The sequence below is a fragment of the Bufo bufo genome, chromosome 6 (genome assembly GCF_905171765.1).
Source record: "Bufo bufo chromosome 6, aBufBuf1.1, whole genome shotgun sequence".
NCBI lineage: Eukaryota > Metazoa > Chordata > Amphibia > Anura > Bufonidae > Bufo > Bufo bufo.
In genome coordinates, this window is record NC_053394.1 from 402,190,454 (window position 1) to 402,204,442 (window position 13,989).

The following is a 13,989-nucleotide window of genomic DNA, read 5'->3' on the forward strand; positions in this document are numbered from 1 at the left end:
CATGAGTCGTCTATTGATGACTCCGCCTTTTTATACAATAAATACTAACTACCTTGTTGCTTTACCTCTAACTATGTGCGATGGATTATTACAGCGGCGACCACAAAAGAATATAAACTGCGTATTAAACAATAAAATAATTTATTAAACAAATACAAGTCTACAGTCTATAAATTCTAATATATATATATATTTATATCAATGGTTATAAATATATATAAGACCAAATATCACAGAAAAAACAAAGATAAAAAACATCCTGCACTGTATGATAAATAAATATGCGGATGTCCCTGGCCACATTCACGAAAAAAATCACAGAAAAAAAGATAAATAATGCACTAACAAAATAGATGCAAGTATTATATATGGACCAAGCCCTCACTCTGATGAAATAAAATCTGAGACTCTTAGCCAATATATTTTGATCAAAACACATCTGTGCCCACCTACCCAGCACCAGGGTGGTCTCAGGTCAGGCAGGTCCTACGCTAAACCTACCTAAGCCGTTGGGCTTGTATGTTGAGGAGCGCAGACTTCGCACATATGGTGTTCTGCTCCTAGTCAACTCTAAATATATACACCGCAATACAGTAAACACACTACAATACACCTAAACTACACTAACACAACATAATACACAATTACAATTCCACCCCACAAACTATCTAAATAACACACTTACAGCAGCGCCAACCCTCCTGGCAACACACTGTCCCTATGGGGAACACAAGGGGTTAAACACAATCCAAGTAGTTTCTTTTTATTCACCAGACAGTGATGTTTCGGTCCATTTGCTGGGACCTTTCTCAAGCATTAACAAAGTAAAATAGTGCCATGTGCATATTTATAGAGGTACATATAATTAATAATCAATCAATGTAATTAAGTGCTATGAAACTCACTGTTAAAGGGCAATGCTGCTATAAAGGTCAAAGTTTAGGGGGTGGGCTGCTGTGGAGGTCCAATTTTAAGGGACGGGGCACTGTGGGTGGGGGGGTCAGTGTTAAGGGGTGGGGGGCTATGGAGGTCACTGTTAAGGGGGCGGGGTGCTGTAGATGTTCTGGTTCTGATCAATGGTCAGGTAGGTTGATGCACTGCTCCAAATTAGATGGATAGATATGTGCATGCACGGCGAGAGAAATAACACTGATGCTCTAGATAAGGTCAAAGCATAACTAATTTTTTAGGTGGGGCTTCACATTATATACCCTCCATATTAGTGGGAGGAGTGGGCTCACATGATTGGTCTTTTAGCAAGAAGGAATGTAAACAGTAAATAAGTTTAAGGCATCTGTATGATAGATTAACCCCTTAGGGACTTAGGAGGTACCGGTACGTCACGTTTGCCGAGTCCTTAAGGACTCAGGACGTACCGGTACGTCCTAAGTTTAAAAGTAGATTGCGGTGCGGCGGGGGTTAATTGTGACAGGATGCCCGCTGAAATCATTCAGCGGGCATCCTGTCACAACGCCGGGGGGGTCAAGTGACCCCCCCCCCCGTATCGGTGGTCGCCGCAAACCGTAGGTCAATTCAGACAGGTTTGCAGCTTTTACCTGGTGCGGCGGCGGTGGTCGGCGGTGCCATCGGGTCCCCATGCGGCTGTGGGGGGGACCCGATGGCATGGAAGGCAGCGCGATGCCTAAGGAAGGCATCGCGCTGCCTTCCGGTGACGAGCCTGTGAGATCCACCCCCCTGGATCTCACAGGCCGGAAGCTGTATGAGTAATACACACAGTATTACTCATACAGCCAATGCATTCCAATACAGAAGCATTGGAATGCATTGTAAAGGATTAGACCCCCAAAAGTTCAAGTCCCAAAGTGGGACAAAAAATAAAGTGAAAAAAAAAAGTTGAAAAAATAAGGTTTCCCCCCAAAAAAAATTTAAAGTTTCAAGTAAAAATAAACAAAAACGGCATTTTCCCCAAATAAAGTTTAAAAAAATTGGTAAAAAATAGGGGGGGGGGGGGGAGTATACATATTGGGTATCGCCACGTCCGTATCGACCGGCTCTATAAACATATCACATGACCTAATCCCTCAGATGAACACCGTAAAAAATAAAAACTGCTAAATAAACCTTTTTTTGTCACCTTACATCACAAAAAGTACAACAGCAAGCGATCAAAAAGGCGTTTGCCCACCAAAATAGTACCAATCTAACCGTCACCTCATCCCGCAAAAAATTAGCCCCTACCTGAGACAATCGCCCAAAAAATAAAAAACATAGGGCTCAGAATATGGAGACACCAAAACATCATTTTTTTTGTTTTAAAAAAGCTGTTATTGTGTAAAACTTACATAAATAAAAAAAAGTATACATATTAGGTATTGCCGCGTTCGTAATGACCGGCTCTATAAAAATATCACATGACCACACGCACCCCAAAATAGTGCCAATAAAACAGTCCTCTCATCCCGCAAAAATCATACCCTACCCAAGGTAATCGCCCAAAAACTGAAAAAATTATGGCTCTCAGACTATGGAAACACTAAAACATGATTTTTTTTTTTGCTTCAAAAATGAAATCATTGTGTAGGTATCGCCACATCCGTGACAACCTGGTCTATAAAAATATCACATGATCTAACCTGTCAGATGAATGTTGTAAATAACAAAAAATAAAAACTGTGCCAAAACAGCTATTTCTTGTTATCTTGCCTCACAAAAAGTGCAATATAGAGCAACCAAAAATCATATGTATCCTAAACTAATACCAACAATACTGCCACCCTATCCCATAGTTTCTAAAATGGGGCCACTTTTTTGGAGTTTTTACTCTAGAGGTGCATCAGGGGGGCTTCAAATGGGACATGGTGTCAAAAAAAACAGTCCAGCAAAATCTTCCTTCCAAAAACCGTATGGCATTCCTTTCCTTCTGTGCCCTGCCGTGTGCCGGTACAGCTGTTTACGACCACATATGGGGTGTTTCTGTAAACTACAGAATCAGGGCCATAAATATTGAGTTTTGTTTGGCTGTTAATCCTTGCTTTGTTACTGGGAAAAATGGATTAAAATGGAAAATTTGCCAAAAAATTGAAATTCTGAAATTTCATCTCCATTTGCCAATAACTCTTGTGGAACACCTAAAGGGTTAACGACGTTTGTAAAATCTGTTTTGAATACCTTGAGGGGTGTAGTTTCTTAGATGGGGTCACTTTTATGGAGTTTCTACTCTAGGGTTGCATCAGGGGGGCTTCAAATGGGACATGGTGTCAAAAAAAAACAGTCCAGCAAAATCTGCCTTCCAAAAACCGTATGGCATTCCTTTCCTTCTGCGTCCTGCCGTGTGCCCGTACAGTAGTTTACGACCACATATGGGGTGTTTCTGTAAACTACAGAATCAGGGCCATAAATATTGAGTTTTGTTTGGCTGTTAATCCTTGCTTTGTAACTGGAAAAATATTATTAAAATGGAAAATCTGCCAAAAAAGTGAAATTTTGAAATTGTATCTCTATTTTCCATTAAATCTTTTGGAACACCTAAAGGGTTAACAAAGTTTGTAAAATCAGTTTTGAATACCTTGAGGGGGTAGTTTATAGAATGGGGTCATTATTCGGTGGTTTCTATTATATAAGCCTCGCAAAGTGACTTCAGACCTGAACTGGTCCCTAAAAATAGTTTGTTTTTTTTTAAATTTCTGAAAAATTTCAAGATTTGCTTTTAAACTTCTAAGCCTTGTAACATCCCCAAAAAATAAAATATCATTCCCAAAATGACCCAAACATGAAGTAGACCTATGGGGAATGTAAAGTAATAACTATTTTTGGAGATATTACTATGTATTATAGAAGTAGAGAAATTTTTTGTATTTTTTTTATAAATAAAAATGATTTTACTTCATTTTACCAGTGTCATGAAGTACAATATGTGACGAAAAAAACTATCTCAGAATGGCCTAGATAAGTCAAAGCGTTTTAAAGTTATCAGCACTTAAAATGACACTGGTCAGATTTGTAAAAAAAAGTCCGTAAGGTGAAATAGGGCCGAGTCCTTAAGGGGTTAAGAGGAATTTCAAGTTTTCGCTGCAAATAGTTTCAATCATAGAATGCATACTGGGGGTTGTCTCTGGGACAGACACCATTTTGTAAGTGACAAGCAAGGGTCCATTATATTCCATAACAATGTCACTGTTATAGTGGATAATGTTGATATCTTTTAACGACACACACAATCATAGGGTCCTTCAGCTAGTATATATATATATATATATATATATATATATATATATATATACAGTGGGATGCGAAAGTTTGGGCATGATTTTCCTGTATAAATCGTTGGTTGTTACGATAAAAAATGTCAGTTAAATATATCATATAGGAGACACACACAGTCATATTTGAGAAGTGAAATTAAGTTTATTGGATTTACAGAAAGTGTGCTATAATTGTTTAAACAAAATTAGGCAGGTGCATAAATTTGGGCACTGTTGTCATTTTAAACCTTTAGAACTAATTATTGGAACTCAAATTGGCTTGGTAAGCTCAGTGACCCCCGACCTACATACACAGGTGAATCCAATTATGAGAAAGAGTATTTAAGGGGGTCTATTGTAAGTTTCCCTCCTCTTTTAATTTTCTCTGAAGAGTAGCAACATGGGGGTCTCAAAACAACTCTCAAATGACCTGAAGACAAAGATTGTTCACCATCATGGTTTAGGGGAAGGATACAGAAAGCTGTCTCAGAGATTTCAGCTGTCTGTTTCCACAGTTAGGAACATATTGAGGAAATGGAAGACCACAGGCTCAGTTCAAGTTAAGGCTCGAAGTGGCAGACCAAGAAAAATCTCGGATAGACAGAAGCGACGAATGGTAGGAACAGTCAGAGTCAAACCACAGACCAGCACCAAAGACCTACAACATCATCTTGCTGCAGATGGAGTCACTGTGCATCGTTCAACCATTCGGCGCACTTTACACAAGGAGATGCTGTATGCGAGAGGGATGCAGAGGAAGCCTTTTCTCCGCCCACAGCACAAAAAGTGCCGCTTGAGGTGGGCTAAAGCACATTTGGACAAGCCAGCTTCATTTTGGAATAAGGTGCTGTGGACTGATGAAACTAAAATTGAGTTATTTGGCCATAACAAGGGGCGTTATGCATGGAGGAAAAAGAACACAGCATTCCAAGAAAAACACCTGCTACCTACAGTAAAATATGGTGGTGGTTCCATCATGCTGTGGGGCTGTGTGGCCAGTGCAGGGACTCGGAATCTTGTCAAAGTTGAGGGACGCATGGATTCCACTCAGTATCAGCAGATTCTAGAGACCAATGTCCAGGAATCAGTGACAAAGCTGAAGCTGCGCCGGGGCTGGATCTTTCAACAAGACAACGACCCTAAACACTGCTGAAAATCCACTAAGGCATTTATGCAGAGGAACAAGTACAACGTTCTGGAATGGCCATCTCAGTCCCCAGACCTGAAGATAATTGAAAATCTGTGGTGTGACTTAAAGAGAGCTGTCCATGCTCGGAAGCCATCAAACCTGAATGAACTAAAGATGTTTTGTAAAGAGGAATGGTCCAAAATACCTTCAACCAGAATCCAGACTCTCATTGGAACCTACAGGAAGCCTTTAGAGGCTGTAATTTCTGCAAAAGGAGGATCTACTAAATATTGATTTCATTTCTTTTTTGTGGTGCCCAAATTTATGCACCTGCCTAATTATGTTTAAACAATTATAGCACACTTTCTGTAAATCCAATAAACTTCATTTCACTTCTCAAATATCACTGTGTGTGTCTCCCATATGATATATTTAACTGACATTTTTTATCGTAACAACCAACAATTTATACAGGAAAATCATGACGATTAACAAGGTTGCCCAAACTTTCGCATCCCACTGTATATATATATTACAGTGAGGAACAGAAGTATTTAAACACCCTGTGATTTTGCAAGTTCTCCCACTTAGAAATCATGGAGGGGTCTGAAATTCACATTCTATGTGCATTCCCACGCTTAGAGACAGAATAAAATAAAATAAATCAGGAAATAGCATTGTATGATTTTTAAAGAATTTATTTGTCTTGCACTGCTGAACATAAGTATTTGAACACCTGAGAAACAGCAAGAATTCTGTCTCTCAAAGACCTGTTACTGTGCCTTTAAAAAGTCCACCTCTACTCCACTCATTAATCTAACTTAGTAGCACCTGTCTGAGCTCTTTAAAGACCCCTGTCCACCCCACAGTCAGTCAGATGCCAACTACTACCATGGGCAAGACCAAATAGCTGTCAAAAGACAACAGAGACAAAATTGTGGACCTCCACAAGGCTGGAAAGGGGTACGGGGCAATTGCCAAGCAGCTTGGTGAAAATAGATCAACTATTGGAGCAATTGTTAGAAAATGGAAGAGGCTAAAGACTACTGTCAGTCTCCCCCAGACTGGGGCTCCATGCAAGATCTCACCTCGTGGGGTATCACTTATGATAAGAAAGGTGAGGAATCAGCCCAGAACTACAAGGGAGGAGCTGGTCAATGACATGAAGAGAGCTGGGACCACAGTTTCAAAGGTCACTGTCAGTAGAACACTGCGCCGTCATGGTTTCAAATCATAGCCTGGCTATGAGCTGAGCGCTGCGATTGGCCAGCGCTGCAGCATAGGAGAAGAAGACCGCGGCAGGATCAAGTGGGTGGAGCCTAACTACAAACATACCGGTGGCTATAACCGGAGAACGGAGCGGCGCCCGGGGATAACAGTAAGTGCAGCGGGATCCCTGGGCGCCGCTCTACACTTCTGTATAGTCAGTTTAGAGGCTTTCTTCTGGTGAAAGGTCCTCTTTAAATATTCTTCTGAAATACTTTGTTCTTTACATAGTTGAATGTGCTGACAACAAAATCACACAAAAATTAAAAATGGAAATCAAATTTTTCAACCCATGGAGGTCTGGATTTGGACTCACACTCAAAATTAAAGTGGAAAAACACACTACAGGCTGATCCAACTTTGATGTAATGTCCTTAAAACAAGTCAAAATGAGGCTCAGTAGTGTGTGTGGCCTCCAAATGCCTGTATGATCTCCCTACAACGCCTGTGCATGCTCCTGATGAGGTGGCGGACGGTCTCCTGAGGGATCTCCTCCCAGACCTGGACCAAAGCATCTGCCAACTCCTGGACAGTCTGTGGTGCAACGTGACGTTGGTGGATAGAGCGAGACATGATGTCCCAGATGTGCTCAATTGGATTCAGGTCTGGGGAACGGGCGGGCCAGTCCATAGCATCAATGCCTTCGTCTTACAGGAACTGCTGACACACTTCAGCCACATGAGGTCTAGCATTGTCTTGCATTAGGAGGAACCCAGGGCCAACCGCACCAGCATATGGTCTCACAAGGGGTCTGAGGATCTCATCTCGGTACCTAATGGCAGTCAGGCTACCTCTGGTGAGCACATGGAGGGCTGTGCAGCCCTCCAAAGAAATGCCACCCCACACCATTACTGACCCAATGCCAAACCGGTCATGCTGGAGGATGTTGCAGGCAGCAGAACGTTCTCCGCGGCGTCTCCAGACTCTGTCACGTCTGTCACATGTGCTCAGTGTGAACCTGCTTTCATCTGTGAAGAGCACAGGGTGCCAGTGGCGAATTTGCCAATCTTGGTGTTCTCTGGCAAATGCCAAACGTCCTGCACGGTGTTGGGCTGTAAGCACAACCCCCACCTGTGGACGTCGGGCCCTCATATCACCCTCATGGAGTCTGTTTCTGACCGTTTAAGCAGACACATGCACATTTGTGGCCTGCTGGAGGTCATTTTGCAGGGCTCTGGCAGTGCTCCTCCTGTTCCTCCTTGCACAAAGGCGGAGGTAGCGGTCCTGCTGCTGGGTTGTTGCCCTTCTACAGCCTCCTCCACGTCTCCTGATGTACTGGCCTGTCTCCTGGTAGCGCCTCCATGCTCTGGACACTACGCTGACAGACACAGCAAACCTTCTTGCCACAGCTCGCATTGATGTGCCATCCTGGATAAGCTGCACTACCTGAGCCACTTGTGTGGGTTGTAGACTCCGTCTCATGCTACCACTAGAGTGAAAGCACCGCCAGCATTCAAAAGTGACCAAAACATCAGCCACGAAGCATAGGAACTGAGAAGTGGTCTGTGATCACCACCTGCAGAACCACTTCTTTATTGGGGGTGTCTTGCTAATTGCCTATAATTTCCACCTGTTGTCTATCCCATTTGCACAACAGCATGTGAAATTGATTGTCACTCAGTGTTGCTTCCTAAGTGGACAGTTTGATTTCACAGAAGTGTGATTGACTTGGAGTTACATTGTGTTGTTTAAGTGTTCCCTTTATTTTTTTGAGCAGTGTATATATATAGTGATCTATATCTCTATATACATATGCTTCATCAATATATGTATATAGATATAGCTTAGTAAATATATATATATATATATACAGTACAGACCAAAAGTTTGGACACACCTTCTCATTCAAAGAGTTTTCTTTATTTTCATGACTATGAAGGCATCAAAACTATGAATTAACACATGTGGAAATATATACATAACAAACAAGTGTGAAACAACTGAAAATATGTCATATTCTAGGTTCTTCAAAGTAGCCACCTTTTGCTTTGATTACTCTTGGCATTCTCTTGATGAGCTTCAAGAGGTAGTCCCCTGAAATGGTTTTCACTTCACAGGTGTGCCCTGTCAGGTTTAATATCTTATATACTGTCCCGGTTACTGGATGTGTGAAGGTGGGGTCCCTTTGCATCAGGGGACAATTTACACAGTTATAGCATGGGTGACATCCTGTCTTAGTGGCACCAAAGTAACCGCAAAATGTGCGTTTAGTTGTGCCTACATCCGCACGTACAAGTAGGTCTTTAAGATTCTGTGTGCGGCGATAGGACAATAAAGGAGGATTATTAAATTCCAGCATGTGTTTGAAGTTTCTGCCCAAAATGGGCCAATGTTTCCTCAAAATATCACATATTAGATTACTTTTAGACAAAAGGAATACGGTTGAATTTGGGAGATGATGTCCCTGTGCTCCGTAATAAAGATTCCCTTGGAAGGGCAAAGTTTTTTTGTACACATGTGTCCACAAGATTTTAGGGTACCCTCTCTTCCTAAATTTTGTCCCTATGTCCATCAATCTGTCCTGTATCTGTGTTTTTCAGTATCTACAATCCTTCTTACACGTAAGAACTGACTTAGGGGCAGGGATTTTAGATGATTACTATCGTATCTAAGCAGCGTATTTTTGTCGGTAAGTTTAACAAAAAGGTCCATTTGCAGGTGGTTATCAATCCTTCTGACCGTCACATCCAGGAATTGTAATTCAGTGTCCTATGAGACTAATGTAAATTGTACATCTGGATCTATTTGATTAAGTAAATCCCTAAAATCACATAATATCGATGGTGTATCAGTCCAGAGGAGGAAAATGTCGTCTATGTAACGCCACCACCCCAGGACATGCCTGAAGTGGTGGCTCACATAGACATACTCCTCCTCCCATGTGTGCCATAAAGGTATTCGCATAATTTGGCGCCATATTAGTCCCTATAGCGGTCCCCCGTAATTGAACATAAAAACTGTCTTAGAACATGAAATAGTTGCAGGTGAGTACAACCTCAGGTAAAGAAATCATAAACACTATTTAAACACTTTGCAACTGCATCCATACCCCGATTGTGGGAGATGGAAGTGTAGAGACTTACTACATCGAATGATGCTAATATGACTCTCTCTCAGGGAGATGGATATCCCCAATGATATTCAGAAAGTGAGTAGTATCCTGTACAAAGGATTTCGCTGAACTTGCAAAGGGGGGCCAGGATTCTATCTAGAAATATCGCTATTTGGGAGAAGAGAGAATCAACTCCCGAAACGATCGGGCAACCAGGAGGTGATGTGAGGGACTTGTGAATTTTTGGTAGTACTTACAGTACTGGGGTGCTAGGGCGATCCACATACAAAAAATAATATAACTTCTTATCAATGATGCCCTCTTCCATAGCTTGATCTAAAATGCCCCTTATGCGCCTAAGGATATCAAATTTTGGATTCCCTGCAAGTTTACGGTATACATTGGTATCACTTAGTTGCCTAAAAATCTCATTAAGGTAGTCTGTGGTGTTCTTAACTACCACTGCCCCTATATATAGAGTATCTGCAATGTACCTGGAAGATCTTCTGTCTGTGTGAGCTAGGAGATGATCATGTGACTGCTTTTTTTAATGCAAAGTTAGGATGTGCAGAGCAGGGGGCGGGGAAGGGCAGATTATTCACACCCTTAAATATTTATGAAGGAGAGCTTAGTCATTGTTCTTACACGCCCCCACAGCTTTACTGCAGCATGTAAACAAACCAATAATAACAGAACCATGCAAAGGTGTAAGTATGGGTTTTTCTCTTAAGAAATCACGCTTAACTAATATATATGTATGTCCTGATGAGTTTTATAAGTTTTTTTTATTTTCATAACTCTGATAACCCCTTTAAATTCTATTTCAGCAAATTCAAAAATGCAGATGCCGCTCCTTTCTTTTTAAATTCTGCCATGCGCTCATACAGCAGTTTACGACCACATATGGGGTGTTGCTATATTCAGGAGAATATAGGTAACACATTATGGGGTGCATTTTCTCCTGTTATCCCTTGTTAAAGTGAAAATTTTTGGCTTTTTCTTGTAAAAAAAAAAATAAAATTTTTCATTTTCACAGTCATGTGTTCCTAAATATTATGAAACGCCTCTGAGGTAAAAGTGGTCAGTAAACCCCTCAATGAGTTTTTTGAGGGGTGTAGCTTCCAAAATGAAGTCACTTTTGGGGAGTTTCTACTGTAGGGGTGCCTTAGTGTGCCTTCAAATATGACACGACACCCAAAAGACATTCCAGCAAATCTGCTCTCCAAAAAACATATGTTGCTCCTTTCCTTCTGCGCCCTGCCGTGCGCCCATACAGCTGTTTATGAACATAAATAGGGTGTTTATGTAAACTACAGAATCAGAGTAATAAATATTGAGGTTCATTTTGCTGTTAAACCTTGCCGTGTTATAGGAAAAATTTTATTAAAATTATAAATCTGCACAAAAAAAATTAAAATTTTTAATATCACTTCCATTTTCCTTTACCTCTAATAGAACATCTAAAGGGTTAACATAGTTTGTAAAACCAGTTTTGAGTAATTTGAGGGGTGTAGTTTCTAAAATGGGGTAATTTATGGTTTCTATTATGTAAGTACCTCAAAAAACTGAATTGGTCCTTTGAAAAAGTCGGTTTTGAACATTTTATAGAAAAGTTGAAAAATTGCTTCTTAAATTCTAAGCCTTCTGACGTCCTAAAAAATTAAATTTTCAAAATGATGCATACATAAACTATACATACAGGGAATCTTAAGTGAAAGCTTTGTGATGAGGTATCACTATCTGCCTTTAATGCGTAGAAATTCAAATTTAGAAGATTTTTTTTTTTTTTGCACATTTTCAGTAAATTTTGGATTTTTTATAATATAAAATTAAAATGTATTTACCCAAATGTACCCCTAACTTCAGGAACAAGATGTCACGAGATCTCACAATGGCTTTGATAAATAAAAGTATTCCAAATTTATTTGTGCATAAATTGACAGATTTGCAAAAGTAAGCCTGGTCACGAAGGTGAAAAATGGCTTGGTCTTAAAAGGGTTAAAAATTGGTTACATATTTTTTTAAAGCAAATAGATTAATATTAATTAATAAATAATGAAAATTTTTTAATATTTATTGCTAATAGAAAGTGATCAAAAAGTCATATATACCCAATATGGTACCAATAAAAACAATAGTTCATCACACAAAATATAAACGCCTCATCCAGCTGTGTAGAGAGAAATATAAATATATCATGGGTGTCAGAATATGGCAATGCAACAATTAGATTTTCTTTTTCAAAGCTTCGTTATGAAAGCAAAATAAAAATGATATAACTTTGGTATCGCTGTAATAGTACAAACACGCACAATAAAATAACATATGTGTTTCAGAACTCAGTAAAAACAAACCACCAAAAAACGACAGTATTGCTCTTTTTTAATTCCACCTCACAGAGAATTTTTTTCGCCAGTTTTCCAATAACATGATATGGTAAACTACTTTTTTTTTATTTTTATAAATGTTATAAAATATCACTATAATAGTAAAGTTATATTGTTCAAATATAAAAAAATCATTTATTTTTGGCAGATGACTATACCAGGAGCTCAGAAGGAAATCTATCTTCAGATTTTAAAGCAGATGATGAAGAACATGCCATTATCCCAGATTTTTCCACAGACCTTAACTGCAAAGATCCATCATCTGATCCTTTTAAACAGGTTCAATCTGATTCATTACAGACTGTAACACAAAATAAAAATCTTGGAAGGGGTGATGAATATCAAAGACCACACATGGGTGAAAAACCTTTTTCATGTTCAAAATGTGAGAAATTTTTTAAATATAAATCAGATCTTGATGTACATCACAGAAGTCACACAGGAAAGAAGCCATTTTCATGTCCAGAATATAAAAAATGTTTTACCAGAAAATCACATCTTGATGTAAATCAGAGAAGTTACACTTGGAATAACACATTTTCATGTTCAGAATGTGGGAAATGTTTTACCAAAAAATCAGCTCTTGATGTACATCAGAGAACTCGCACAGGGGAGAAGCCATTTTCATGTACAGAATGTGGGGAATCTTTTTTCCGGAAATCACACCTTATTAGACATCAAATGAATCACACAGGGGAGAAGCCGTATTCATGTTCAGAATGCGGGAAATGGTTTCGAGATCAATCAGGTCTTGTTTCCCATCAGAGAACTCACACAGGGGAGAAGCCATTTTCATGTTCAGAATGTGGGAAATGTTATTACCGAAAACAAGATCTTGTTAAACATCAGAGAATTCACATAGGGGAGAAGCAATATAAATGTTCAGAATGCGGGAAAGGGTTTTTTCAAAAAGCATCTCTTTGTAGACATCAGAGAAGTCACACAGGGGAAAAGCCATTTTCATGTTCAGAATGTGGAAAGTGTTTTACCATGAAATCATATCTTTGTAGACATCAGAGAGTTCACACAGGGGAGAAGCCATTTTCATGTTCAGAATGTGGAAAATGCTTTCATCATAAATCATACCTTTATATACATCAGAGAGTTCACACAGGGGAGAAGCCATTTTCATGTTCAGAATGTGAGAAATGTTTTGCCAACAAATCGGCTCTTGATCTACATCAGAGAGTTCACACAGGGGAGAAGCCATTTTCATGTTCAGAATGTGGGAAATGTTATTACCGAAAACAAGATCTTGTTAAACATCAGATAATTCACATAGGGGAGAAGCAATATATATGTTCAGAATGTGGGAAAGGGTTTTTTCAAAAAGCAAAGCTTTGTAGACATCAGAGAACTCACACAGGGGAGAAGCCATTTTCATGTCCAAAATGTGAGAAATGTTTTACCAGAAAATCAAATCTTGATGTACATCAGAGAAGTCACACAGGGGAGAACACATTTTAATATTCACAATGTGGAAAATGTTTTACCGAAAAATAAGCTCTTGATGTACATCAAAGAAGTCATACAGGGGAGAAGCCATTTTCATGTTCAAAATGTGGAAAATGCTTTCATATAAAACAAACCTCTATATATATATATATATATATATATATATATATATATATAATCAGAGAGTCCACACGGGAAAAGCCATTTTCATGTTCTGAATGTGGAAAGTGTTTTACCAAGAAAATCAGCTCTCGATGTACATCTGAGAACTCACACAGGGAAAAAGCCATATCCATGTTCAGAATGTGGGGAATTTTTTTCTCCAGAAAGCACACCTTATTTAGACATCAAATGAATCACACAGGGGAGAATACATATTCACGTTCTGAATGTGGGAAATGGTTTGGAGATGAATTAGGTCTCGTTTTCCTTCAGAGAACTTACACAGGGGAGAAGCCATTTTCATGCAGCTTATGTGAAAAATGATTTACCCAAAAG

The 13,989-nt window shown here is 39.4% G+C and overlaps 1 protein-coding gene across 1 annotated transcript in view; it reads left to right on the plus strand.

Annotated features, from left to right (window-relative positions):
* LOC121005775 (zinc finger protein OZF-like) overlaps positions 1-13,570 on the plus strand; it is a 28,447-nt gene extending 14,877 nt beyond the window's left edge. Inside the window, exon 3 of the mRNA XM_040438541.1 lies at positions 12,185-13,570. Coding sequence (XP_040294475.1) covers positions 12,185-13,503 — 1,319 coding nt within the window. The 3' untranslated portion in view covers positions 13,504-13,570. The remainder of the gene's footprint in view (positions 1-12,184) is intronic.
* The last annotated feature ends 419 nt before the right edge of the window (positions 13,571-13,989 follow it).